This window comes from Perca fluviatilis, chromosome 2, assembly GCF_010015445.1.
Source record: "Perca fluviatilis chromosome 2, GENO_Pfluv_1.0, whole genome shotgun sequence".
Lineage (NCBI taxonomy): Eukaryota > Metazoa > Chordata > Actinopteri > Perciformes > Percidae > Perca > Perca fluviatilis.
The window spans coordinates 23,314,681-23,341,391 of record NC_053113.1 but is presented as its reverse complement, the minus strand read 5'-3'; the positions used below and the strand labels follow the sequence as shown (position 1 = coordinate 23,341,391).

General features: G+C 40.6%; 1 protein-coding gene across 2 annotated transcripts; it reads left to right on the top strand.

Annotated features, from left to right (window-relative positions):
* Positions 1 to 299: 299 nt before the first annotated feature.
* sacs (sacsin molecular chaperone) lies at positions 300 to 26,334 on the top strand. Of its 2 annotated transcripts, XM_039779525.1 has the most exons (12): positions 300 to 433; positions 2,173 to 2,243; positions 2,486 to 2,594; positions 3,785 to 3,935; positions 7,085 to 7,175; positions 7,254 to 7,339; positions 7,823 to 7,934; positions 8,162 to 8,308; positions 9,816 to 11,301; positions 12,008 to 12,099; positions 13,018 to 13,044; positions 13,427 to 26,334. In XM_039779525.1, the coding sequence occupies exons 3-12, from the start codon at positions 2,572 to 2,574 to the stop codon at positions 24,976 to 24,978; spliced, it is 13,767 nt and encodes a 4,588-aa protein (XP_039635459.1). In that variant the 5' UTR covers positions 300 to 433; positions 2,173 to 2,243; positions 2,486 to 2,571; the 3' UTR covers positions 24,979 to 26,334. The 2 variants fall into 2 exon arrangements, with proteins under 2 accessions (XP_039635459.1, XP_039635471.1); XM_039779537.1 differs by lacking the exons at positions 300 to 433; positions 13,018 to 13,044 and having other exon boundaries at positions 2,037 to 2,243.
* The last annotated feature ends 377 nt before the right edge of the window (positions 26,335 to 26,711 follow it).

The window sequence follows — 26,711 nt, the reverse complement described above, 5'->3', positions numbered from 1 at the left end:
ATGTTCAATCTTAAAACGTATTCCATTCAAACCATCATCTCTTAAGTGTTTGAGTCGGGTACCGCGCTATTTATGCGGTCATTTAAAGGAACTTCACTGCGATGCAGAGGACAGGACAGAGATGCTGCACTGAAGATCCTGCCAGCCTGCTGCTTTCCTAATGTAAGTATCCCTCCCTCTCTCTCTCTCTCCCTCTCTCTCTCTCTCTCCCTCTCTCTCTCTCTCTCCCTCTCTCTCTCTCTCTCTCTCTCTCTCTCTCTCTCTCTCTCCAATGCGGCATTAGAATGTAAGCTATGGGGTGTTAGGGCACGAGGAAATGTGCTTCAGCAGAAGGATATTTTAGTTACAAAACAATGAATACTTGAATTGGAAATAAATGAGACTTGAGAGAAAATCACTACTTGGGCGGCTGAAATCGTATTACCCTACTCTGGTAAGTTTGAGGTAGGCTATTTTTGCATATGCCAGTTCTGACTTATTGTAGCCAACTGTGTTCTGTAGGCTATACGACTGTTCTAGTGTTTTCTGCCAAGGACGGTGTTCAGTAGATTGAGTGCGTGTCTTCGGGAAACCCATGATGCCATTTAGAGCAGTTTATATTTTAAGGTGCTGTGACTTTGAGATGATGATGTCATGGTTCTACGTATAGGCTAATCCTGCTGGTTTTGTCAAAAAGCATTGCACCACACTAAACGATGTTTTCAAAACATTAGAGAGATATTGAATGATATATGCTTTAGATGTCAATGTCAGAATATCCTCTGGATAGTCAGCAGCATCCAAACCATCCCAAATGGGAATAAATGGATAGTGGAATTTCTTAGCCGACTGTCTAATGCAGGGTAGCCTAAAATGTTTTCACCTGACAGACCCTGGGCCTTAACAAAATGTGGTTGATCATATTTATGGGGCTGTAGGCTATAGCCTATAGGCCCGTACCTCAGCCACTGATTCTCGTCTACAAAGTTGATATGCGCATCTTGGACTGTCACTGCAGCGTGCTTGCGTCTCTTACGGTATACTGATCACTTTGGTGTCCTGACTACAAGTCCCAGAATTCAGCGGGATAAGCCGCTCAGGCAAAGTAATGCAGCTGCAAACAGTCACTGGTGGGAATACGTTTTAGAAGTCACTACTGTCATACAACCTGCAGGGCCATCTGGAGAGCAAGGATTTAGTTGACCGGTGTCTTTTGACCCGTAATGTTATATTAACAGCTTTTAGATAATGTTGCTGCTAAGCAGGTGCAGGCTGATTCTCTTGAATGAGTCTATTTACAGTAAAATAAACTGGAAAGGAGGCAGCTAAAGACACCTCCAAATGAATGCTAAATTGCTTCATGTCTGCTGAATGTGTAGGCCTAAATACTAGGCAATTTGCATAGCATACATGTTAGCATACCAACTGTCAGTAGCCTATATATATTCAACAGACTATTTTTCAGCTTGGAGTTCTTCTCCCTGTGGTCCAAAAACAATTACAGTATAAAATTCTATCAATTAACCTGACCCTTTCACCACATATGCTCATTGTTTAAACAGATGGCTTCAAGCCCACCCAAGCCTTGAAAGTATCTCACTTATCAATAGTTTTACTTCCGGAACACTGGGCTCGTAGAATAGGACTGAGTGAAAGCTCTTCGGTTCTCTGCAGACCTTTTTAATACAGTCTATGTTGCAGACGTGTGACTTTAACTGAATTAAAGATAAACTCGCACCATGTGTACACTATAGTGTACAAACAGTATTAAAACATAGTAAGTAGGATTATGCAACAGTTATAACTTACATGAATCGTTGTGAATAAAGATAAATAAGCTTCTACGCATGCGTAAAACAAAATGGTTTATTTGTATTAGTGTTACAGATGTAGCCGATGCATATACAATACGAAATAAACCTCTCAAAGAAAATATATTGAGTAGTTCACATAATACACCTTCGGGGACTCCCAGCGAAAAGACAAGAGGTAGTTGAGACCAGGCTGAGAGTGCCTGACTGGATTTAAGACGACACGGAAGTAACCGGGAGTGAAATATCTCGCTTCTACAGTTTTTTGCTCTCGCACGCAGTGTGATTCATTATTATTAGAACATCTCCTTTGAAGGAGTCAATATGTTGTTGGTGGGGAAATAACCATGCCACCTGCTATTGTTGTCGTTATTGTTTCCAGGAACACTGACTGTCGTGACATGTATCAGCTTTTTGAGAGGACCGTGAACGGCGCGCAATGGACAGATTCAAGTGAGTGGGTTTTGTTGGGATAACGAGATAACGCTCCCTAAAGAGGCTAAAAAAAATCACCCGGCACCGGCGATACACTGTTAAAAGAAAGCCTCTTAACCACAGTCACATAAACTTATTGAATGCATGTGTCTTCTTGTATCGTATACATCACCAAACGAGGGTTGGTATATTTTATCACACAGTTATACAGAACAGGCAAGTGTTTCGAGGAAAATAACGGTATTCTTCTTTTGCGACAGCCGTTTTCCGGGTGGAGTATTCCTCCGCTCAGTGCAGAAGATAGTCCAATGAATGTTTATGTGCTGGGACACATAACAGCAACGAGATGGCCAACTGTCCAGACCCGTGGTGAGTTTAACATATGCTGTACAATATTCCTGGAAACATTACTAGCATTATGAATATTAGCACTGATAGGCCCTCCACACTATTCAGGTTGTTCACCACTGACAAATCTATTTTCATATCATAAGTCACTAACGTTACTGGCCAAGTATTGTTTAGTATGGGCTGCTTTTCAAACATCCTATGCTGGCTGCCACACCCACTCCAGCTCCAGTGAATGCACCACTGTGGACTTGGTTGCATGGGTCTAACTTAGTGCCCTGCTGCTGAATAAGAAATAATATTTAGCTTCATTGCTGATTAGGAGTTGACAGGCTAACATTTGCCTTACATTAATTACTAGAATTGTTGGGGCTTTGTAAACTATAGAGTGTGATCTAGACCTACTCTATCTGTAAAGTGCATCAAGATAACTCTTGTTATGATTTGATACTATAAATAAAGTTGAATTGAATTGAATTGAACATAGGCCTAAGTAAAATGACAGAGGTAGAAGGCCTACTGATGGGAAACAGCACAACTCTCGAGTAGGGGATCAATCAACATTTTTAAAGGTTTTACTTCACCCTGCAGCACTTCAGTGCAGTAAGGCTGCAGGCTGTATGGGAAGATATACAAGGTAATGTTCTCAAAATCAAAATCTAGAGCAGATGTCCAAATGGCACTAATGGACCATTACTGATGGACCTGGTGAGGTTTTCTATTCTCATGTTTCTTTCTAACCTAAACCTTGATCAATAATGACTGTAAGCAAGACTCTTGTGTCCTCTTGAGTTGAGTTAAAATTTGATCTTTGACTTCCCTGTCTATGCTAAAATACAGTGACTATGCAGTCTTGCCAACTCATGCGTAACAGAGTGCTCCAAACAATGAAAAAAAAAAGGGTTTCATTCAACTGTTCTATATCAATTTTTATACTGATATATATACTTGATCTGATAGTAGCCTTGTGGTTAAGACACAAACCATATAACTGCAACATCCCATCTTGCATTTTATACTTCTCCCTGTTTCCTGTCTGTGTCTCTGTCAAATGAAAACAACATTCAAGACAGCTTATAATGAGAATGTTTCTCATAATGATTTTGCCTACTAGCAGACAGTTACTAATTTCAAAGCTCTACCCACACCCCACACAATTGTATCATAAATGTATCCAAACTTCAAACAAAATGTGTGTATCTAATTTTTAGGTTGCCACGGGTGACAGTTCGTCATGAGTACATTGGCCTGAGATCCTACAAGGTCTCTCCCTTCACATCTGTTGAAGATGTTAAACAGTTGCTCTACGAGGAGACAGACCTGCCTGTCAAAGAGCAACAACTGACTCACAATGGGAGAGTGGTATGTCTTTTTTTCATATAACAGCAGAGGAAATATAGTAAAACATACCATGTACCAATTGGTAATTTTTCCAGGTTGGAGTGGCATAGCCAATTCGTCACTACAAAACAGATCCAAATTAATTAGAAAAATGGTTATTAGTTGATAATTAGGAAAGATGTCTGTTCATTGTGTTTATACATTGTGTGTGTGAGGCTAATGTTTTTCATTTTTGGGTTGAATGTTCATTGTTTTGTTATGTACTGGAAGGCTTTGCTAAATTATTTTCAGTCACAAAAATAGTGCATGACAGTAGATCAAAGAAAAACGTTGGAAAGTAACATTACCTTTTTTTGTCCAAACCAAAGACAAAACGGGCAGCACGGTGGCCCAGTGGTTAGTGCTGTGGCCTCACAGCAAGAAGGTTCTGTGTTTGAATCCAGGCCTTTCTGTGTGGAGTTTGCATGTTTTCCCCGTGTCTGTGTGGGTTTTCTCCGGGTTCTCCGGTTTCCCCCACCACTAAAAATATGTTCCTCCCTAACTAGCTGATGTGTGGTGAGCGTTGTGGCATCGTAAGGCGTTATATAGCTGCTGTGCATCACCCAGGTGGGTGCTACACATTAGTGGTGTTAGAGAGCAGTCCCCACCCCCCCTCCCCCCAAAAGTGCTTTGAGTGTCTATGATAAAGCATTATATAAATGTAATAAAATAAATAATAATAAAACACAAAAATCTAGGTTTTGAAATTGGCAATAATTAAGTATGTAGTTAAGTCAGGATCAAGAAAATCAAGAAATGACACAAGTTCATAATTTTGCCCATGTTCAGTTTGTGTATTGTAAATGCCACATTTTTTGTATTTGTCTTGGCGATTTGGTTTGCTTGCTGTTCCATGGTTTTGTAACATTTTAGCAATAACATTAATAACAATAATTACACAAAGAGAAAAATATTAACTGAGGTTTTTTCTCTGATGGTAGATAATTGCCAGCAGCAGAATATAGATCTGTTGTAATGACATAAGTGCCATAAAATTACAAAATTACGTGATACTGACCAAACCATTAACAGTGCCTTCATTGTTGAGATGCTGTGAACCAAGTTTCCCTCACATGTTTTATTTGATGTTGCTGTGAACAAATTATTGAATCCTTTTTGTTTTATCATTGATCTTATGACTGGTTTGTGCGTGGTGATGGTCATATCTATTTATCTATCTTGTGTTTACTGCGGGCTGTTGGATTCCTACAGAGTAATGCAGTGGTCCTGAACACAGTATCAACTCGGATGACTGCAGTCAAATGATCTGACTCATACTGTGGACAACATGACTAGGCACCTCATTGTCAGTGTATTGAACAAAATGCAATAGTTTGCTTACTGCTTTCTTAGCATAAGAAACAAAATAATTCAAAAGTTAATACACATCTCCAGAGTAATTAACAACATTTAAAAATGATTGATTTTATTTTCATAGATACATTATACAATCATATGTAAATACATTTTATACAGTTTTTCATAAATTAAGGTCTTACAGTTGCTTACTATAAAAGTATTTTTTTGTGTGGATCAAACAGATGTGTCAGTAGTGTTCATTTGATTAATTGTGGCAGACAAATGTACTGTGTTGCTTTTGTGTGGTAGTTTGATTGTGTCTGTTAGTGTATGGCCTAAAATGACTGGAGTTGATCCCATGTCTTGGGGTTCAGCTGATGGAAAGCACCAGGTGGTGGTCAGTGCTCTGCAGCCCCCACTGATCTCATACGCAGAAATGAGCTTCAAGCTAGCCACACCTACACACCAATACCACATACACTACAAGGTCAGGCCCTACAATTCTGAGTTTAATTAAACAAGAGGACTATTTAAGACTGTGAGTATTATATAATGTGAACTGTTTCCTAGAAAGAAAATATATGAAAAAGATTTCCATTGCTCCCTCCAGATATAAGTTTAGATTTCAAGTTGCCTGTTCTGCCTGATGCAATTAAAATGTGCAGCAGTCTGATGGAGGAGGCACTGTGCCAGACACTGTACTTAGCAGAGGGGTGGCATGCCTTTTAGGAGAAACTGAAAGGCAAATTTAGCTTGTTCTCTGTGATGTTCAAAAGCATTCTTCAATGTAAATGCCTGTCTATGGTTGCTCTGAAATGAAATAAAACATTCAGTGCAGTAGCCAAATGAGGTAAAACACTACCATACATTACACTAGTATATACATCTTTGTTCAAGAGAGAGAAATGTACAACCAAAGCACTCTGTTGTTCTCTAGATGAATGTTGGATGCACAATACATAAGATAATTTAAAATATTCAATTTTACTGCTGATTCTAAGTCTGATTGTGTTCTGTGTGGGTATATTTCCACCAATATCAATGTCTTTCTCACACGTCTGACATGTTGAGACAAGAATGCAGCTTATCTACTTTAGCGTATAAGCTCTTGTTTCCCATATTAAATATTAATATGTCATTAAAGACTTAAAATCCTTCATCCTGAATTGTACTAATGACTATTGCACAGTGCAGTGACCATGATGAGGATGATGACTGAGAGATTTGCTTATCCAGAGCTCAATTTGCCAGACAGCATGTTGATGTGCAAAGACTGCTGAGTGCAGTGGGTCACAGTGTCACCTTGAAAAGCCTCAAACGGCAGGAGCAGCAGTGTTGGGGCCTGGCAGTATTCTGGCGCCCTACTGCATTGATTCGGAAAGATGCATCAGAAAAAAATTGTCGATCGCACTAATGTGTGCAATAATGCAGCCCAAAACATTTAACTAGTGCTGCGGTGAGAGACTGATGATACATTCATTCTGATGAGTGGACAACTATCAGTCTGTTAATAGTAAAATGACAGTCAGTTCCAGTTGGCTTTATAACTGTTTCATGATTCATGTTTCACAAACTACCTCTGTCAATAGAGGTAGTTTGTTAATCTTTCACAATAAAAATGTTCTGACACAGTACAGGGCAGTTAGTTACATTCTGCTAAAGCATTTACTTTGATTAACTGACATTGCAATTTTGTTGAGTTAATGCCAAATTTGTTGTTACATTTTCTCCATATAACAGACCAGACCATTCAAATTATTTTGTTTTCCTCAATTCAACACATTTTTGTTGTATGTTAAATTACGCGTTGTCTCCGCATCCTACCTTTCTAGCTGGATGACAGAGTGCAGATCGGGACCTTGGTGCCTGCTGGAACCCCAGAAGTATCCGTCATACTGGAGGGAAGAGGCCTTAAAGGGGGAGGTAGTATTAAAACCACCACATCTCTGCAAAATAACCAAATCTTATAACAGTTAGGCTTACTCAGCTTGGCTTTTACAGGGAGGTTTGGACAGACTACACCACCGCTAGTCGAGTTTCTGAAAGATATTCTGAGGAGGTACCCTGAAGGTGGACAGATTCTGAAAGTAAGTGTCATGCTACATTATTATTTCACATTTTTCACAGACATTAAATACATTTAGCATAATTCTTGTGGATGTTAGCCTGATGTAATTCCCTAAACAGGAAAAACAATATAGTTTTTAGTTGCTGTGTTAACAGGCTGTGGTCGAGATTTCTTCCAGGCAAATGCTATAGTCAATAACATTGATGTCATGGGATTTGGAGAGTGAAAATATGTCAAGCTTGCACAAAAACAAAGGGCACAGTTTTATTTTGGCTTTATCTGCTGGCATCAGCCATATTACAATACATAGTTGCAACATTGCCAGGGTAAAGGGGTGAGGTGTCGCTGGGGACAGCCACTCTAATAATGTGCTCATTTTACTGTAAGGCTGGATAAAAGCAACCACCAAATAAGCTGATGTCATCATGCACATTACATTTCTTAAAACCACAATAAAGGCCCTGCATTCATGAGTATATATTTGTTTGTGTATATTTTGTAGGAGTTGATTCAAAATGCAGAGGATGCTGGAGCCACAGAAGTCAAGTTTATGTACGATGAGACGGAGTATGGAGTGGAGTCGCTGTGGTCACCTAACATGGCTCAGCATCAAGGTTAGTAGTGACAGTTAACACAGCCCTTGTGTTGGCAAGAATCTCTCCTGCTCAAGTATCATTAAGTAGGTGCTCTGTATCTGATCCTCTACTCGGAGGGAAAGACAAATACATTTGTTACAGATTATTTAAAAAAATACATTTTACACTGTACCTTTACTGTCTATGTATTTTTAGGTTGTCTAAACTTGTTTATGCTGACATGGTTTTAACTCATTGTATTGCAGGTACGGCATTATATGTCTACAATGATGCTGTGTTCACTGTGGAAGACTGGAATGGAATTCAGGAAATTGCGAGGAGCAGGAAGAGAGAGGATCCTTTGAAAGTTGGACGATTTGGGATTGGCTTCAATTCTGTGTACCATATTACAGGTGAGGACTGTCCCAAAATGCTAAATATAATTTCTGTTATCGATTGCTTGCAGTACAAGAATTTTCCTGCCAAAATGTCTTCTGTATAACTCTTTGAATGTTTACCTAATGCCTATACATTTTTTTCTATGGCGGTTTGGCAAAATTACTATTAAAGTGCCCATATTATGAAAAAAACACTTTTTATGGTATTTGGGGTGTTCTTTTGTGTCTCTGGTGCTTCCACACACATACAAACTTTGAAAAAAATCCATCCATGCTGTTTTGAGTGAGATACAGTTTCTGAATGTGTCCTGCCTTCAGTCTCCTAGTGAGCTGTTCAAAATCGGCTCGGACTGTGACGTCACAGTCCGAAATGAGCTGGCTAACCACAACCGTTAGCTTGTTAGCATGCTAACGGTTAGCATTAGCATGCTAACGCTAATGCTAACGCTAGCATGCTACGTCGTTCTCAATAGCAAAGCACTGCTACAACACACACAAGTTCACCATAATCTACAAAAGAACTACTTACATGTGCGCCCTCATTTAGAAGTCTCCCAGCTAATCCTTTCTTGTAACTGACCAAAGTTGGAGAAACAGGCTCTCTTTTACTGTCTCTAGAGTTAGCTAGCTGACATGATCTACATCTGAACTACTGAGCATGTGCGAGTGCAATCAAAGATAATACAGAAGAAGAAGATGAAAAGAGGTCTCACTCTGTAGCTAAAACAGAAACCAGGTGAAAAGAGGATCTGCAGCAGTGAGAGAGAGCTGTGCAGTACAACAAAAATATGGTGTTTTTTGAAAATCAAACCATGTAAACCTATTCTGGTACAACCTTAAAATACAGTTATGAACCTGAAAATGAGCATAATATGGGCGCTTTAAGATGCATTAGGCCCAGATCAGACAGAGCAAGTTTTAGCAACCTGGGCGGCTTTTTGTTTAGTTTTAAGTGTTTTGCCCGTGCTTTTGCATTGTTGAGCCCCTCGTGTTTTTTTGCAGTAGCGTCCTAAAGGCGAGATTAAAAAAAACTTCAACTCCAAGCAGAAGAAAACGCCAAACGTCATTCAACTTAATAGCAAAATAACGGTTGGTTGATGACGGGTGATTCAATGGTTGCCTAGCAAGAATAACAGAAAGATGCAACTGGTCTGATTGGGACGTCTTCAACAAAAAAAGGCAGTGCAGTGCGCTTCGCATTTTGCGACCTGCAAACGCACTCTTTCTGATCACAGTGTAAATGGCTAATTTGAGTTGTACAGCAGAGGAAATTGCTAAAAGACAGCTAATGATTATTTTCTCAATTAATTGTTTGGTCTATAAAATGTGACAAAGTATTAAAAAACTGCCCATCACAATTTCCAAGAGTCCAAGGTGTCATCTTCAAATGTCTTGTTTTGTCCCAAAAAATGACATTGATAATCACAGCTCTAAATTAAAGTTATATTTATTACACTATAGAATTAACAACATATTTAATTTTGAATTTATATTTTTTGTCTTTTTTCTTCTTACTGTTTAGATGCTCCCAGTATATTCAGTGGAGACCAGATTGCCATGCTGGACCCTCATCAGACCCTGTTTGGTGTGCATGAGTCTGGACAGTGTTGGAACTTGAAGACAGACATTAAGGAGATCACAGAACTGAATGACCAGTTCGCTCCGTACATTGGGATGTTTGGGAGCTCTGAGAAAACCATTAAGGATGGCAGCTTTCCTGGAACATTGTTCCGCTTCCCCCTCCGCCTGAAACCTTCCCAGCTCAGTGGCAACATTTACAACAAAGAAAAGGTTTTGGAGCTCTTTGAGTCTTTCAAAGCAGATGCAGACACAGTGCTCCTCTTCCTCAAGAGTGTTCAGAAGATCTCCTTGCATGTGCGTGAGTCTGATGGTACAGAGCGTATGTTGTTTCAGGCTACAGCAACAGAGAATACTGATGATAAGTTAGAAAGACCGAACGCACTAAAAACACTGGGTCAGGCTATCGACAGCTACAGCAATGGTGTTCCCAGTTCTACCATCACGTGCGTCACTTACCAGGTCAACATAGAGACTCAGGATGAAATGGCTAAAGAGACTCAGAGGATGACGTGGTTGGTTTGTAATGGAGTTGGGGGCAGAGGAATGTGTGCTGAGTTGGACTCTTTGGCAGATGATTTGAAGTTCATGCCTACCATTGGCATTGCTCTGCCTCTTGCTCTGATCAGTAAAGAAGAAAAAGGTGCCACGTCTGGCTTCTCAGGACGAGCGTTTTGCTTCCTTCCTCTCCCCCCCGGGGAGGAGAGTGAGACAGGGCTTCCAGTTCATGTCAGTGGCTTCTTTGGTCTCACAGACAACCGTAGGAGTATTAAGTGGCGGGAAGTCGACCAGTGGAGGGATCCAGCGGCCTTGTGGAATGAGCTGCTTATAATCACTGTCATCCCGAGGGCTTACTTCACGCTCATCACTGAGCTTATTAAAAGGGTGCAGAGAAAAAAGGACCAAGACTTTCCATTGTCCCCTACCGGGACCTATGGGGCCTGGCCAGATCCTAAGCAGGTCAAGTCCCGCTGGAAAGCCATCCTCCAGCCTCTGTTTCATGACTTGCTACAGCATCAGATCATCTATTCACTCAGTGAAAGCTGGATCCGGGTGGACCAGGCTGTGTTCTCAGAGCTGGACACAAATGAGGACATTTCAAAAACTGTGATCAACTACCTCCAAAGCTCAGGAACGCAGGTGGCAAAGGTGCCTGCTGCGGTGGACTTTGTTGTGGCTGCCTACATGACTGAGTCCACTGAAGTAAAGAAAGTGACTCCATCTTTGTTGCGGCAGGTGATCAGGAAGTACAAACACAAAGGTCCCTCACAGGAGAAGCTGTTGCTGTTGGAGTTTGTGCTTAGTGACGGCAATTACAGTGACCTTATAGGACTGGAGCTCCTGCCGCTGCAAGATGAGACATTTATAACGTTTTCATCTTCTGTCAGTGAAAAGGATTCCATTTACATTGCATCTGAAGAATACCCCAGGTAGAGATAGAGTGAATTAGTGTATTTTCACTATCAAGTTTTTGCATTTCTTGTCTCGATTACCTAATTCTTTAGTCTCTTCTTAATGTACATTTACTTTTGACAAAAAAGATATCAATAAGTGGAATAGATACAAAATAGTATTTTTTTTTACCAGAAATCAACTGGACAGTTTGCCATCTTAAGTCACAGTCAATGTGTTATTAGTGCATTTATATACATATACAAGAGTAGATAGAAGTGTGGTTCATTGTGCATGGCTTTAGTAAGGTTACTGCAATTTGCAAAGATCAGTTTTAAAGGTAAAACATATATACATCTGAAAGGCAGATGCAAATTTGTGCTAGATTATTTGAGAGGTTGTGGCTGTAGTGGCTTTGCTTCTGCCTTTTAAAAGCAGACAATTGCAAAAAACACAAATTGAATGCAAATGTCACTGTCCTTTCATGCACATACAGTAAATATGGACCTCAGTGCATCTTATTTTCCGTATTCAGAGGAATGTGTTTGTCTTTTTAACAAACTTCATCCAGATGTTTTATTTCTGCTCAGCTATATTTTCATTGTTATTTTATCCCATTGGTTTATTTGGACTTCAATGACTAGATCAATGACAGCATCAAACATTTTATATGGAAAGTTTTCAACAAAAGTTTTAAAACACATGATAATGTCTCACCTTTTCTTCCTTTTGCTTTGTCCTAAGGTCTCTGTATCCAGGACTTGAGGGTCGGTTCATATTGGAGAGCATTAGACCTTCAGTAATGTACAGTTTGAAGAAAGCAGCCAAAAGCAGAGGTAATGTAACATATTTAATTTACTTGTAATCTCTTCCACATAAATACATGTATGTATAAATAACCTTGGTCCCAAACAGTGACTGGTGACCTTTATACTGTAAAATATTTGACCAATTTATTTGTAAACAATAGGATCTGACAGTAAAGCTGAATAAATTCACAGATTGTTAGGGGCAGCTTAAAGCCTTGTGCAAAGTATGATTTATAGTTATAGTAGTATAAAATATCCCTGTGATGACTTTTTTTGTTATGTGAGTTTGGCCATGTTGTAGTAATGCTGGGACAGAAAGGGAAAGAGAGAGTGAGCAAGCTGATTCATGGAAGAATTGTTTTTTTTGTGCTACACATTCCACTCAACCCACGAGATCAGGTCACTGCCTTCTTATTATAATCATGGTTGAGTATGGCAGTGAGGACACAGACCGGAAATATGCTGAGTAACAAATTTGTACTTTAAACCCAAAATGAAAGGCACAGAGAATATTCTAATCCAACATTTAACTAGAGCAATGTGGACTCCTATTCATTTTTATTTTATAATTTCTTTTAAGAAGTGTAGTATTGCTACAGGTTTTTACGGTGTCTACAGAAATCTTTCATTTGCTGCCCACTCTGACCCCACCCCTTTAATGACGTTTGAGTACCACTTTGGAGTTACTCAAATCCCCTGACATCCCCTTAACCTCCCCCTTTCCACCCATGTCTCACTCTCTTACTCTCCGCAACAACTATTTTTCTAAACCGTTCATTAGGTTGAGACAGGCAGGAAACAATTCAGCATTAAATGCTGATGCTGAAAGACATAATTAATGTTATTAGTAACACCTGTGTTTTACTGACTATGACCTCAAAATGTTTTTTTAAATATACATTCCATTCATTCCATAACTCTTAAAATGTGTCACTCAAATTGCAGTGCAACAATACCTTTGGGGGTGCTCAGGTAGGTATTTCAAAGTGTGTCAAGTATTGAACCTTTTTACTATTAACCAAAACTAATGCGTGACTGTAAATCCGCACCATGATAACTGCAGTCAGAAACTCTCACAGATATGAGAAGTTTCTTTAAAAAATCCTTTTAACAAAAACAATTTTTTTTAACAAAATTAATTCAAAGGTTAATCTGCTTGTGGCATGTTGCTCTCAAATTTATCTAGAAACTGATTTAGTGGATTGTAAGGACAATTTTAACAGTTGAAATGTCATCCTCAGATTGCTGCATCGTGCAATAACAACAAACCTAACTTTGACAGTTTTGATAGGTAGCATTTACCTCTTCAAAAATAACTAAGGCAAATTTAATTTTTTCATTGTTATTTAAACAGGAAGACCCTGCACTCAGCTGCAAATGCTGAACCCTGAACGATCAGCTCGACTCATCAAGGAGATCCTATCAACAGCCTGGCCAGTTAGAGACTTCATTGTCCAGTGGGAACCTGGAAACAGAGAGTTGAAACATCCTACAGTTTCCTGGCTGAAGATGATTTGGAAGCATCTCTATATATATTTTGCTGATGACCTAAGTACCTTTGAAGACATGCCTTTGATCCCACTTATGCCACTTGAGGAAAGCATGGACATAGTTAAGCTTCTACGTCTCAACACTCCATCCCCCATTATTCTTGTGGATGAGGAAGAGGTGCCGCTTTCTGAAAACCTTCTTGACATAATGCAAAAGCTTGGAGGAGTAGTGATAAAAAAGCTGGATTCGTGTTTGCAGCACCCTCTGCTAAAGAATTACATCCATCCTTCCTCTCCTGGAATGCTTATGCAAATTATGGATAGATTGCCAACACAACGATTATCCAGCCTAGTCTCTTCTTTCTCAGTCAAACAGAAGATTGCACTCAGAAACTTTCTTGCAGGACTGTCTGACATTACAGAGAGGGAAAAGCATATCCTGCTTGAGCTTTCCATCTTTGAGAAAGTGGGGACCTGCTCTGAAGGTACCTTGGCATTCACATCTCTGAGAGGAGCTAGAGCTTTACATCACAGAGCCAAGTATCCACCAGATGTGAAATTATCCATAAATCTTGTGGGTTGCTGTGATGAGGAATCAATCCGCCTCATCAAGTTGCTGAATGTAGAACAAGTGAAAACAACTGAATGTTTGAAGATTATTATTCAGGATATTGAGAGGGGTTTCTACACAACAGATGAGATAACCCATGTCATGCTTTGGGCACTTAAACATCTGGCGTTTCTAAAAAATGAAAACTCATCTGTGATTGGATGGCTTTCTGCTCTTAAATTTATTCAGTTGCCTTGTGGAAAGTCAGTCAAAGCCTCAGATCTTTTTGATCCTGAACTGGAGATTCTACAGAATCTGTTCTACATGGAAGAGAAAACCAGGTTTCCCACAAGTATATTCACGTCTTCCCCTGATATTCTTCACTCACTCAGACAACTGGGACTAAGAAATGAAGTACAGCTCAGTGAAAAAGATGTACTCAAAGTAGCAAAGAAGATAGAGGAATTACAAAGCTGCAAGGAGCCTGAGTGGGACTTCATAATCAAAAAGGCGAAAACCCTCCTGCAAATACTTAACAGACAAACCAAGTTGGTAAAATCAGCTGATGCTCAGACATCATTGCTAAAACTGAAATGGGTACCTGTCTGCAAAGAAAGACCTCTAACTTACCCGAAATCCCTTGCTTGGGTTGGAGATACTCTCAATATCTGCTCTTTGTCAGAGATGTGTGACATATCCCATGCAGTGCTTGTGGGATCTTCAGTAGCAGTAGTTGAACACACATCCGCAGGTATGAAGAAGGCACTGAAATTAACTGTAGAGCCACAGGTGGATCAAGTATTACAGCACCTAAAAGCAGTGAATGACTGGCATAAATCTCAAGCATTCACCACAGAGGATTGGTATCAATTCCAGCAGATCTTGTTTGAGATATATGGTTTCATGCAGACTCATCTTGAAGATGCTAGAGAAGCAATGAAATCACTGCCTTTTGATTGGGTGTGGACGGGGAAGACATTCTCATCACCTGGCCAGACAGTCCTAAAGCCCCTCCCTGATCTAGACTTGCAGCCTTACCTGTACTCCCTGCCAAAGACAATTAGAAAGTTTCACAAGCTGTTCAAGTTTTGTGGTTCAGTTGAAGAGGTTGAGTCAAGACATGTTTTTGAAGTCATCAGCACCATCCGACAAAGATGTGAGAGAGAGATTACCAAGGACGAAAGCAAACATGATATCCTACTTTTAGTCAACATCCTGAGATGGCTGTACAACAATCAGATACCTGTAGATACTAACATGCATGTGCCGATTCTTTTTTACAAGGACCCAAGCAAATTAGGGATGAAGCCCATACATGAATGCACCTACTGTGACATCAAGGTTGACGATTTGAATGACTTACTTGAAGATGCATCAGAGCCCATTATATTAGTCCATGATGACATCCCCATGAAAACTGCAGAGTGGCTGAAGGTGCCATGTTTGAGCACAAGGTTGATAAACCCAGAGAACCTTGGCTTTGAACAATCAGGCCAACGAGAACCTCTAACAGTGAGAATCAAGAACATCTTGGAGGAATATCCATCTGTAGCAGACATTTTTAAAGAGCTCCTCCAGAATGCTGATGATGCAAATGCAACAGAGTGCAGTTTCCTCATTGACATGAGAAAGAACGCAGACATTCGAGAGAATCTCCTTGACCCTGGCATGATTGTTTGCCACGGACCCTCCTTGTGGTCTTTCAACAGCTCTGTATTCTCAGACACTGACTTTCTAAACATCACAAGGTTAGGTGGTTCAGTGAAGAGATGTGAAGCAGACAAGGTTGGCAAGTTTGGCTTGGGCTTCAACTCAGTTTATCACATCACTGATATCCCCATCATTATGAGCAGAGAGTTCATGATTATGTTTGATCCAAACATCAATCACATCAGCAAACACATCAGAGACAGGTCTAATCCAGGAATCAAAATAAACTGGAGCAAACAACAAAAAAGGCTGAGAAAATTCCCCAACCAGTTCAAACCTTTCATTAATGTCTTCAATTGCCAGCTTCCTCTAGCTCAGGACTCCCCATACAAGTACAATGGTACACTGTTCAGACTCCCATTCAGAACAGAGCAGGAAGCCTCAGTAAGTGAAATCAGTAGTTTGTACTACAACACCACAGACATATATTCCTTGGTTGATGAGTTCAGCATATGTGGCCATCGGTTCATTTTGTTTACTCAGCATGTTGGAAGTATGGTCTTAAAATACCTGAAATATGAGGAACCAAATCCAGCTGGAGCACAAGATGTCGTCACCATCAACAAAAGTGTGTGGTCATCCAAATCCTCATACGGACCTCTGAGTATCCTAAAATCTGCAGCAAAGGTTATGAAAAAAGTAGCAAGCACCAACAGAGTACCTGCTGATGTTCCCAAGTCTGGCTGCATCATACGCGTTTTGGTGGAGGAGTTTCATAACGTGTTCAAACGCATAGTTGATCTTCATTCACCACTGTTCAGAGGCTCAGAAGAGGATCCTAACCAGTACTTTGAGATGGCTGCTAAAGGTGTTCAGACAAGAAGACTCACAGATGAAATGCCCCCGAAGGCAGTCGAGGTCACCAACTGGCTCATGTGCTCATGCATGGATGTAACTGAGGCACTCAAGTTTTCCCTCAGTGATATTGGAAAAAGACTTGGACTAGTGCCTTGTGGAGGAGTGGCTGTTCTGCTCTCAGAAGAAGAGAATCGCAAATGGACAGTAAAGACAAATACTACACCAATCGGTGAGGTGTTTTGTTACTTACCTCTCAGAATCAAAACAGGCCTACCGGTCCACATTAACGGCTGCTTTGCTGTTACTTCCAACCGCAAAGAGATCTGGAAGACTGACACCAAAGGACAGTGGAATTCTGTGTTCATGAGACATGTCATTGTCCAGGCCTATTTAGCAGCACTCACAATGCTACGTTCAATGGCTGAAAGTGGAGAACTGCTCGACTACAGCTATTATGCAGCATGGCCAGATCCAAGTCAGGTGCACGATGACTTCACACTGGTCAGCCAGGGTGTCTACCAAGAAATAGCTAAAGGAGGTGACAGTGAGCATGCAAAGGTTTTCTCAGACGGAAAAACCTGGGTATCAATCAAACACGTCAGATTTCTTGATGATGCCTTACTCTGTAGGCCAGACATTGGTCCTGCTGCTTTCAAGATATTTTTGAAATACCTCAAGAAGAGTGGCTCACAAAACCTCTGTGCTGTTGAGCTGCCTGACTGGGTGAAGGAGGGATTTGATGATGCTGGATGTAAAGGGAAGTTGATGGAAAACACCCTGACAGAGAAGCAGTTCTTTTCAGATGTCTTTTTCCCTCACATCCAGGAAATCGACAAAGAGCTTCGAGATCCCCTGATGCATTATGTCTTGAATGAGAAACTTGAAGATTTTGCATTAATCCTCAGGGTTACTCCTTGTATCCCATGCTCTGGCCCTACCAAGGAACTGGTTTTACCTTCCAGACTTATTCACCCAGAGGGAAGAGTTGCTAAACTCTACATCACTGATGATGGAAGATTTCCTGAAGGGACTTCAAAAGACTACCTAAACCCTGTGTGTTTAGTGAAGCTAGTGCAGTTAGGCATGGTCAAAGATGATCTTTCATGGGAGGACCTGATTGAACGGGCTCAATCTGTCATTGATCTTAATGAAAATGATCATACAGCTGCATGCTTTCGTAGTAGTATACTACTCAGTCTCATCGATGAGAAACTGAAGATGAGTGATCCAGGAGCAGTTGAGCTCCTCGAAAAGCTACATGACACCAAGTTCCTTCCATTCCTGACAAGACCTGCAGGCTTCTCACTACCATGGCATGGGAACAACTTTTCCCCAACAACAATGTTCTCTGCTAGAGAACTCTTCACAACTGAACATCAGGAAACCGTGTGTCTGATGAAGCCAATCCTGAATGAGAATTCTCCATCTTTCAAAGGTTGTGGTGCAATGTCATTGGCTGTAAAAGACTGTCTTGGTCTGATAAAGAAGCCCTCAGTTGGACTGGTCATCAGTCAACTCAAGAAACTGTCTCAATCATTTGATGGTGTCACACTGTACCAGGAAAACATAACAAATGCCTGTTACAAGTTTATTCATGAGGAAATGCTGCAGGATGAGAATGCAAAAGGACAAATAACTGAGGAACTGAAAGAGTTCAATTCCATCCTGGTGGAGAACACATATGTCAATCCCTCCAAAGTTGCATTCCACCTTAATTTTGATGCAGCTCCACATCTTTATCAGCTCCCTAACAAATACAGAAACAGCTGTCGTGAGCTCTTTGAAAATGTTGGGGTACAGCCCAGCTTCACAGTCGAGGATTTCGCCACAGTTCTTGAAACTGTGAAGCAAGAATGTGGGCGAAGGGTACTCAGCGAGGAAAACTTCCAGTTGAGTCGCAGAATTATTAGTGAGGGAATATGGAGCTTGATACGAGACAAGAACCCAGAACACTGCCAAGCAAATTATGGTGGGATTCTGTTACCCGACTCCAATCTGACATTGCAGCAATCAAAATCACTGTGCTACAATGACTGCCCTTGGATAAAAGTCAGAGATTCTTCTGTGAAATACTGTCACGGGGATATTCCAAGAGAGGTCGCTGTAAAATTAGGAGCAGTCCCAAAACGTCACAAAGCCTTGGAGAGGTATGCCTCGAATGTCTGCTTCACTACACTTGGGAGTGAGTTTGGACAGAAAGAAAAACTCACAAGCAGAATTAAAAGCATTCTCAATGCTTATCCATCAGAAAAAGAAATGCTAAAAGAGCTGCTTCAAAATGCAGATGATGCCAAAGCCACTGAAATTTACTTTGTTTTTGATCCAAGGATACACCCCACAGACAGAATATTTGATGACAAATGGATCCCAATGCAAGGCCCTGCCCTCTGTGTATATAACAACCAGCCTTTCACAGAGGATGATGTCAGAGGTATACAGAACCTCGGAAGAGGAACAAAAGAGGCCAATCCAGGCAAAACTGGTCAATACGGCATAGGATTCAACTCTGTCTATCACATCACTGACTGTCCGTCCTTCATCTCAAACAATGACATTCTGTGCATCTTTGATCCACATGCACAGTATGCACCTGGGGCGACATCCGTGAGTCCTGGAAGAATGTTTAGAGACTTGGACTCTGACTTCAGATCTCAGTTTTCAGATGTTCTAAGTCTTTACTTGGGAGTCCAATTTAAATTAGAACGCAGCACAATGTTCAGATTCCCCATTCGCTCTAAGGAGATGGCAAAGACATCAGAGATCAGTTCTGTCCCTGCATCAGACAGAATGGTGCAAAACCTTCTGGATAAGCTAAAAACTGACGGTGCAGAGCTTCTGATGTTCCTCAACCACATGGAGAAAATATCAATCTGTGAAATTGATAATGCATCTGGAGAACTGAAAGTCCTCTATTCTGTGACAGCCAAAATAACAGATGGTGATCGGCTAAAACGCAAACAGTTTCATGCCTCTGTCATTGATAGTGTGACAAAAAAGAAGCCGCTCACTGCTATCCCAGTCCAACAGATAACCTACACAATGGACATAGAGGACAATGATGGAAACTTGACCACATGGATGATCTGCAACCGATCTGGCTTCCCTAACATTGAAAATGTCTCAAAAAGTGTCATCTCAGCTCACAAAAATGAAGACATAACTCTATTCCCACGTGGAGGGGTAGCTGCATGTGTAAGCCACAACTACAAAAAAAACCACAGAGCCTTCTGCTTTCTGCCCCTTTCACTTGAGACTGGTTTACCTTTTCATGTCAATGGACATTTTGCCCTAGACTCTGCCAGAAGAAACCTATGGAGAGATGACAATGGAGTAGGGGTAAGGAGTGACTGGAATAACAATTTGATGACATCACTGATAGCCCCTGCCTGTGTGGAACTGCTGATTCAGCTTAAGCGTAGATACTTTCCAGGTCCTGATCCCACCATGACTGTACTACAAGGTACACCGCTTCATGTTGTTAAAGATACATTGCGGAAATATCTGTTCTTCTTTCCAGTCAACCGACTTGATATACAGCCAGATTGGTACTGCCTGGTTAAAGCAGTGTACAACTGTATCCATGCTGACATGAAGCGTCTGCTACCTGTAGTCAGAGCAGCGCACATGGACAACTCTGACATGCACTCTGTCATTTACATTTCATGGGTGAATACATCCACTGCAAACAAAGGCAGAGCCTTTTTTGATAATCTGCTTCAAGATGAACTTCAGCACATGAAAAACACAGAGTACAACATCACCTCAAGGAAGTCTGTGGCTGAAAATGTCTACAGACTAAAAACCTTGCTTCTGGATATTGGTTTCAACCTGGTTCACAGCTGCGATGAGACAGCAAATCTCTACTTCTGTTTGAAAGATGCAGGGATAACAGTCAGTTATGTGACACCAGAGGATGTCCGCAACTTTCTTCACACTTTCTCATCACCAGACACATCTTGCCATGTTGGAAAACTCCCCTGTCGTCTCCAACAGTCAAACTACAAGCTAGTTCATAACTTGAAGCTTCTAGTTGACTACTGCTTCAAAGATATAGAAGTAGATGAAGTCACAATTGAGGGTTTGCCTCTGTTGATAACAATGGACACTATGCTTCAGGTGTTTGATTCAAAGAGACCAAAATTCCTGACAACACATCATGAGCTAATCTCATCAAGGAAAGACATGTTCATGAATACACTGTACACCAGGTACAGCAATATTCTTTTGAAGACAGGAGCTGCAAAGATGTTTGACATTAGCTGCTTTGGTGACCTAGTTGGGTCTGTTCTTCCAAGAGAGTATCGAACAAGGATCCCTGTTAAGTGGAGAGACACCTTTGCAAGTGAATCTTGGCTGAAGAATGTGTGGAACTTCATCAGTGAGAATATTGCTGTCAAGGAGGATCAGGTGGACATCAAACCCTGTTTTGACACAGTGCTTGACATTCTGAAAGACTGGGCTTTGCTACCTGGAATCAAATTCATGGCAAGAGAAAAAATAGTTGTTCCTGAGCATGATGTGCTTTTACCTCTGAGTTTGATGAACATAGCCATATTTCCACATGGCCAAAACGACAAAGTCTTTCACACCCTAATGAAAGCAGGGTGCATTCAGCTTGCAGTGAACAAAATCTGTGTCAAAGAGAATCCCATCATGCCTTTTCTGGCACAACACACAGCCAACATTGAAAATCCATCAAGTGTTCTGAAGGCTGTAGAGTACATGATCCAGACATCTGCATTCAAAGCAGCAAACCTGACTGACAAGGACTTTGAGGCTCTTCTGTTGTATTTCAACTGCAACCTAGCTAACCTCACAAAACAGGATACACAGAGCCTAAAACTCCTCCCATGTTTTAAATCAGTTAGTGGGAGATACATCAGCATTGCAAACTATGAGACAAACTATGTCCTTGCAAAAAGCATTCCCACTGCAGACATAGATAAATGGGCTCACACAGCCTCCTTTGCTTTCCTTGCTGACAATCCGCAGCTGAAAGAACTGTACACCTTCCTTGGCTGCATGTCAATTGATGACTTAGAAATCTACCTTCAACATCTCCTGCCAAAGTTTGAGAGTTTTTCCTATGATGCCAAAGTTGTACACATTGTCTACTTAAAGGAGAGACTTTTGTCAATAGAAGAATCATGCAAGATGAAGGATCAGCTCTATGACAAATTGGAGGGACTGTTGTTCATCTATGACTACTCAAACAGACTCAGGCCAACCAAGTTTTTCTACGATGAGACAGTAAAGGTGTTTGAAGTAATGCTACCTGCAAAATCATTCATACCAAGTGACTTTTTTAAGAAAGTTGAGCAGGTGTCAAAACCCAAGAACGGGACATTGTTGCTCACCTCATGGATAACCTTTCTGAGAAATATTGGTCTCAAGCACGAAGTGTCACTGCAGCAAGTTCTACAGTTTACAAAAGAGGTCAGCATCAAAGCCCAAACAGAGAGCTGGACCAAAGAAAAAGTGCAAACCATTGTCAATGTTCTCTTGAACCACATTTTCAAAGAGAGGACGGACTTGTTCCAGGGTACTTTTCTCAAAGAGCTCTCAATGATACCATTCCTGTGTCCTGAGAGAGCCCCTGAAGAACTCATCAAGCTTCATTCGCAGTACCAAGAGATGAGTGGCACACTTCCTCTAATTCGCTTCAGCGGGTCTCAAGTAAATCCAAAATTTAAGCAAACAGATATCATTCACTTGCTTTGGACATCTTGCCCAATTCTACCTGAGAAAGCTACACCATCAAGCATAAAGGACCAGGAAGGGAACCCTCTCACTGGACAGGAACAACTTGACCAAGTGCTGAATATGTTAGGTGTCAACTTGGACCCACCATTGGAGAAAGTCATAAGCAACTGCAAGAACATCTGCAACATATCTAATCTGGATGATGAAATGGTTAAAACAAGGAACAAAGTTTTAAGGTCCACCTACGAGTTTCTCAATGCAGATAAAAGAGATTTCCGTTACCAGCTCCGTGGGGTGGCTTTTGTCATGGTTGAAGATGGCTGGAAATTGCTGAAACCTGAAGAGGTTGTCATTAATTTGGACAATGAATCAGACTTCAAGCCTTACCTTTACAAATTGCCTCTAGAACTTGGTACCTTTCATCAACTGTTCAAACTTCTTGGTACAGAAGACGTTGTGTCAACCAAACAGTATGTTGAAGTGCTGTGGCGAATTTACAGAAGTTCAGAGGGCAAGCAGCTTGACCCAAATGAAATGAGAACTGTGAAAAGGGTTGTTTCAGGATTGTTCAAGTCCCTCCATAATGATCCAGTGGAAATTCGCAAAGATCTTGAGAGTCTCAAAGATTTGATGTTTTATATGCCTAGTCATGATGGTAGATTAGCTAAATCCAGTAGCTTGGTCTTTGATGATGCCCCACACTACAAGAGCAGAATTCAGGGTAATGTTGGCGTTCAGATGCTTGTGGACATGAGCCAGTGCTATCTGGGCAAAGATCATGCCTTTCACACAAAGCTGATCATGCTACTTCCACAGAAACTACGGCCTAGACTGTTGAGTGGCATTCTTGAGGAGCAACTTGATGAGGATTCTCCAAGAATGTGCCAGTTTGGAGCTCTTTGTTCACTTCAAGGTCGCCTTCAGCTGTTGCTGTCATCAGAGCAGTTCATCACAGGTCTGATTAGAATAATGAAACATGAGAATGACAATGCATACCTTGTGAATGAGGAAAAAGCCATACGTCTCTGCAAAGCACTTTGTGAGGGATTGAAAGTTTCTTGTTTTGAGAAACTCCAGACAACATTAAGAGTGAAAGGATGTAGCCCCATCCAACACAGTCGCAGCGAAACACTTGCCTTCCTCAAGAGATATGGGACAGCTGTGATTCACCTCTACATCCAGCATTCAGACAGCAAAGACATTAATTTTCTCTTAGCACTGGCAATGACATTGAAGTCTGCAACAGACAATTTGATTTCTGACACATCCTATTTGATTGCTATGCTGGGCTGTAATGACATCTACAGAATCACAGAAAAGTTGGACAACCTTGGGGTTAAGTATGACTCAACAGAGCCTTCAAAACTTGAGCTACCCCTCCCTGGAACCCCCATACCAGCTGAGATACATCACACTCTCCTGATGGATCCCATGAATGTATTTTATCCAGGAGAGTATGTGGGTTACCTTGTAGACTCTGAGGGTGGAGACATATACGGATCCTACCAACCTACATATACATATGCCATCATTGTTCAAGAAGTAGAAAGACAAGAGGAGGAAAACACAAGTTTCCTTGGAAAATGCTTCCAGATTGACATTGGTTACAGTGAGTACAAAGTAGTCAGTTCCCTTGACTTGTACAAATTCTCAAGACAAGATGAAAGTACCCATGTTCAAGACACCAGTGCCCCATCAACTCCTACAAGCCCAAACAGTCGTTCCTCTGTTCCACGAATGATCCCTCCTGTTTTTCCTGGTAAGGAAAACCTCAGACCCCCCCCTCAAAAACAGTCTCCAAAAAAGATCAAGCTTCATGCATTGCCTGAGATTCTGAAAGAAGTGACCTTAGTAGTTGAACAAGCTTGGAAGCTTCCCGAGACAGAGAGAAAGAAAATAATCCGCAGATTGTATCTCAAGTGGCATCCAGATAAAAATGCAGAGAATCTGGACATTGCCACTGAAGTCTTCAAGCACTTACAGAACGAGATTAACAGGATGGAGAAACAGACTTTGGCTGATCAGCAAAATACGGACCGAGCTTCCAGGAGATCCTACTCCACATCATCATCTCGCTTCCAGTCAGAGAAGTTCTCATATCAAAGGTTTTATTCATCGTGGAACCAAGAAGCAACAAGTCACAAGTCAGAAAGGCAACAGTTCAGGGAACATTATACAAGCTATGCAGGTTCGTCACATTCTCACCGTTTCTTTGTGCCCCCTACATTTAAGACAGTTGGAAACCCAGTGGAAGCCCGCAGATGGCTGAGGCAAGCAAGAGCAAACTACTCTGCTGCTCGGAATGATCTCCATAAAAATGCCAATGAGTGGGTTTGTTTTAAATGCTACCTAGCCACAAAGCTTGCACTGATAGCTGCTGACTATGCAGTAAGAGGAAAGTCGGACAAAGATGTGAAACCAACTGCTCTGGCTCAAAAAGTGGAAGAGTACAACTCCCAATTAACAGGCCTCTTAAATGATGTTCAGATCCTGGAAGGATATGGTGTGGACAGCCTGAGAACTCGCTATCCTGATCTCCTGCCGTTTCCACAAATTCCCAACGACAGATTCACATCTGAGGTGGCAATGAGAGTGATGGAATGTACCGCACGGATTATCATAAAGCTTGAAACCTTTGTGCAGCAAAAAATATAATACTGTTGTTGAAGATAACAATAAAACTACAGTATGCATATATCCTCTGTGGAATAGAGGACGCCCATGGCTGTGTGCAATACAGATCATGTGTATCACTTTGAATAAAATTGAAGTATCCAGCTGGCAGCTTATGGCTCTGTGATGGTGGTTCCGTGGCCCATGCACAGTAAATAAATGTATGGCTCTGATAACCGTTTAGGCTGTCTCAATACACATTTGCTGTAATATGTGAAAAAAAATCTGCATATGCTGTACATACAAATGCCTAAGCAATATGTTTTGTTTACCAAAGTCCCCACAATGACGATTTTTGCTCTGAGTTAGATTAAAAATATGCTGTTTTTTTACTTTATCTTTTATAAAAAAAAAATCAATATATATTTTCTTGCTAAAGAAAACCAGTTGAGTGTACTTAAAGGATGCACTTATAATGAAGAAATAAACTGTCAAATACGGCATATACTGTCATGCAACGTGTCCCATTTGCAAGATCTCAGCAAGTCAAGAAAATTACAATCATGTTTGTAAATTTTCTTTTTTGTATTTTTATGGTTGATTTCATATAATTTCTGTAAAAGTTGTAAATTTTCTGTAACATAGCCAGTCACTTGTTTATGAACAAAGCACTTTTTTTTAACTCCTCATGTACTCGCACTTGCACTGGTAGAGCGCTTGTGTCACCCTCAGCAACTCGGGAGAATCCAACTGTGAATGGAAAACTCTTTACTTTAAATGCAATTGTTTTTTTTCATTGCGGATATGTTTTGTTATAGCTATGTTTAATGTGTGTTGGGCTCTATACAGTAACATTTGGTGACTGTTTTATGTTACCTGTTCATAGGAACCATGTGTACTCTGGGGCCCTACAGCAAGTCTGCTTTGATAACTTAAGTTTTTTTGTTGTGTTTTTTTTAAAGTTTTTTCGTTAGGGCAGGTATGACTGCAGCTCAGCTTTTGCTTAGAAGTTGCCCAAAAGTTGTTTCTTTTTACAGTGATGACCTGTTTGAGAATACTCTGTAGGACAGTGTGATAAAATAAAGCCAGATATACGCTATTATTTGGTACAACCCTTAACAGGTTAACTTTTGCCAGCATGGAATAATGTTCATACGTTTTTGGTAATTTTAACTTTTCTGGTTTAAGAAACCTAGAGCAGCACCAAACTGTGGTGCTCATGTGTTTTTACTGCATTATTGGCTTTATTTGACCTTTGATTCAAAGGATTATACACACACTGACCACATATTGTAAATGTAATTTCTAATTATAATTTGTGTATTATATGATCATTGATCATACATCATTGATGTACACTGTGCCATAGGAAGGCCTAATAAATTCCCCTTAACTCTATTGTGTCAAGTTTGTTTATGTTTATAAAAGATGGAGTTTTGAAAAAAAAAATGTATTGTCATATTTTCTATTGCATTCTTTAAACATTTCATTTAATATGTTGCCTCAAGTTTGCAAGCAAAACAATTAATTTGTCCTTTTAAGTGGAGGAATATGAATTCAGTTAAAATGTACTCTTGATTGTTGGTATTGACATGGAAATGTCAAAGGCAGAAGGAGTAGCTCTGTTTTTTAGAGATCCGCACGTTAAGAAAATCTGATTTTCTGATATGACATTTGTCTGAACAATCTTAAGAAAACATTTGAAATTTTTTGAATTCTAAGCCAGATCTAATTTTTAAACTAAGGCCACAAATCTGTGCTGTAACAAATACACA

Bases quoted from the DNA above. Each gene is read 5' to 3' on its own strand.
- sacs (XM_039779525.1), top strand. From the start codon at position 2,572: ATGGCCAACTGTCCAGACCCGTG. The intron at 2,595-3,784 runs GTGAGTTTAACA...TCTAATTTTTAG, and splicing joins GCCAACTGTCCAGACCCGTG to GTTGCCACGGGTGACAGTTC. The intron at 8,309-9,815 runs GTGAGGACTGTC...CTTACTGTTTAG, and splicing joins TTCTGTGTACCATATTACAG to ATGCTCCCAGTATATTCAGT.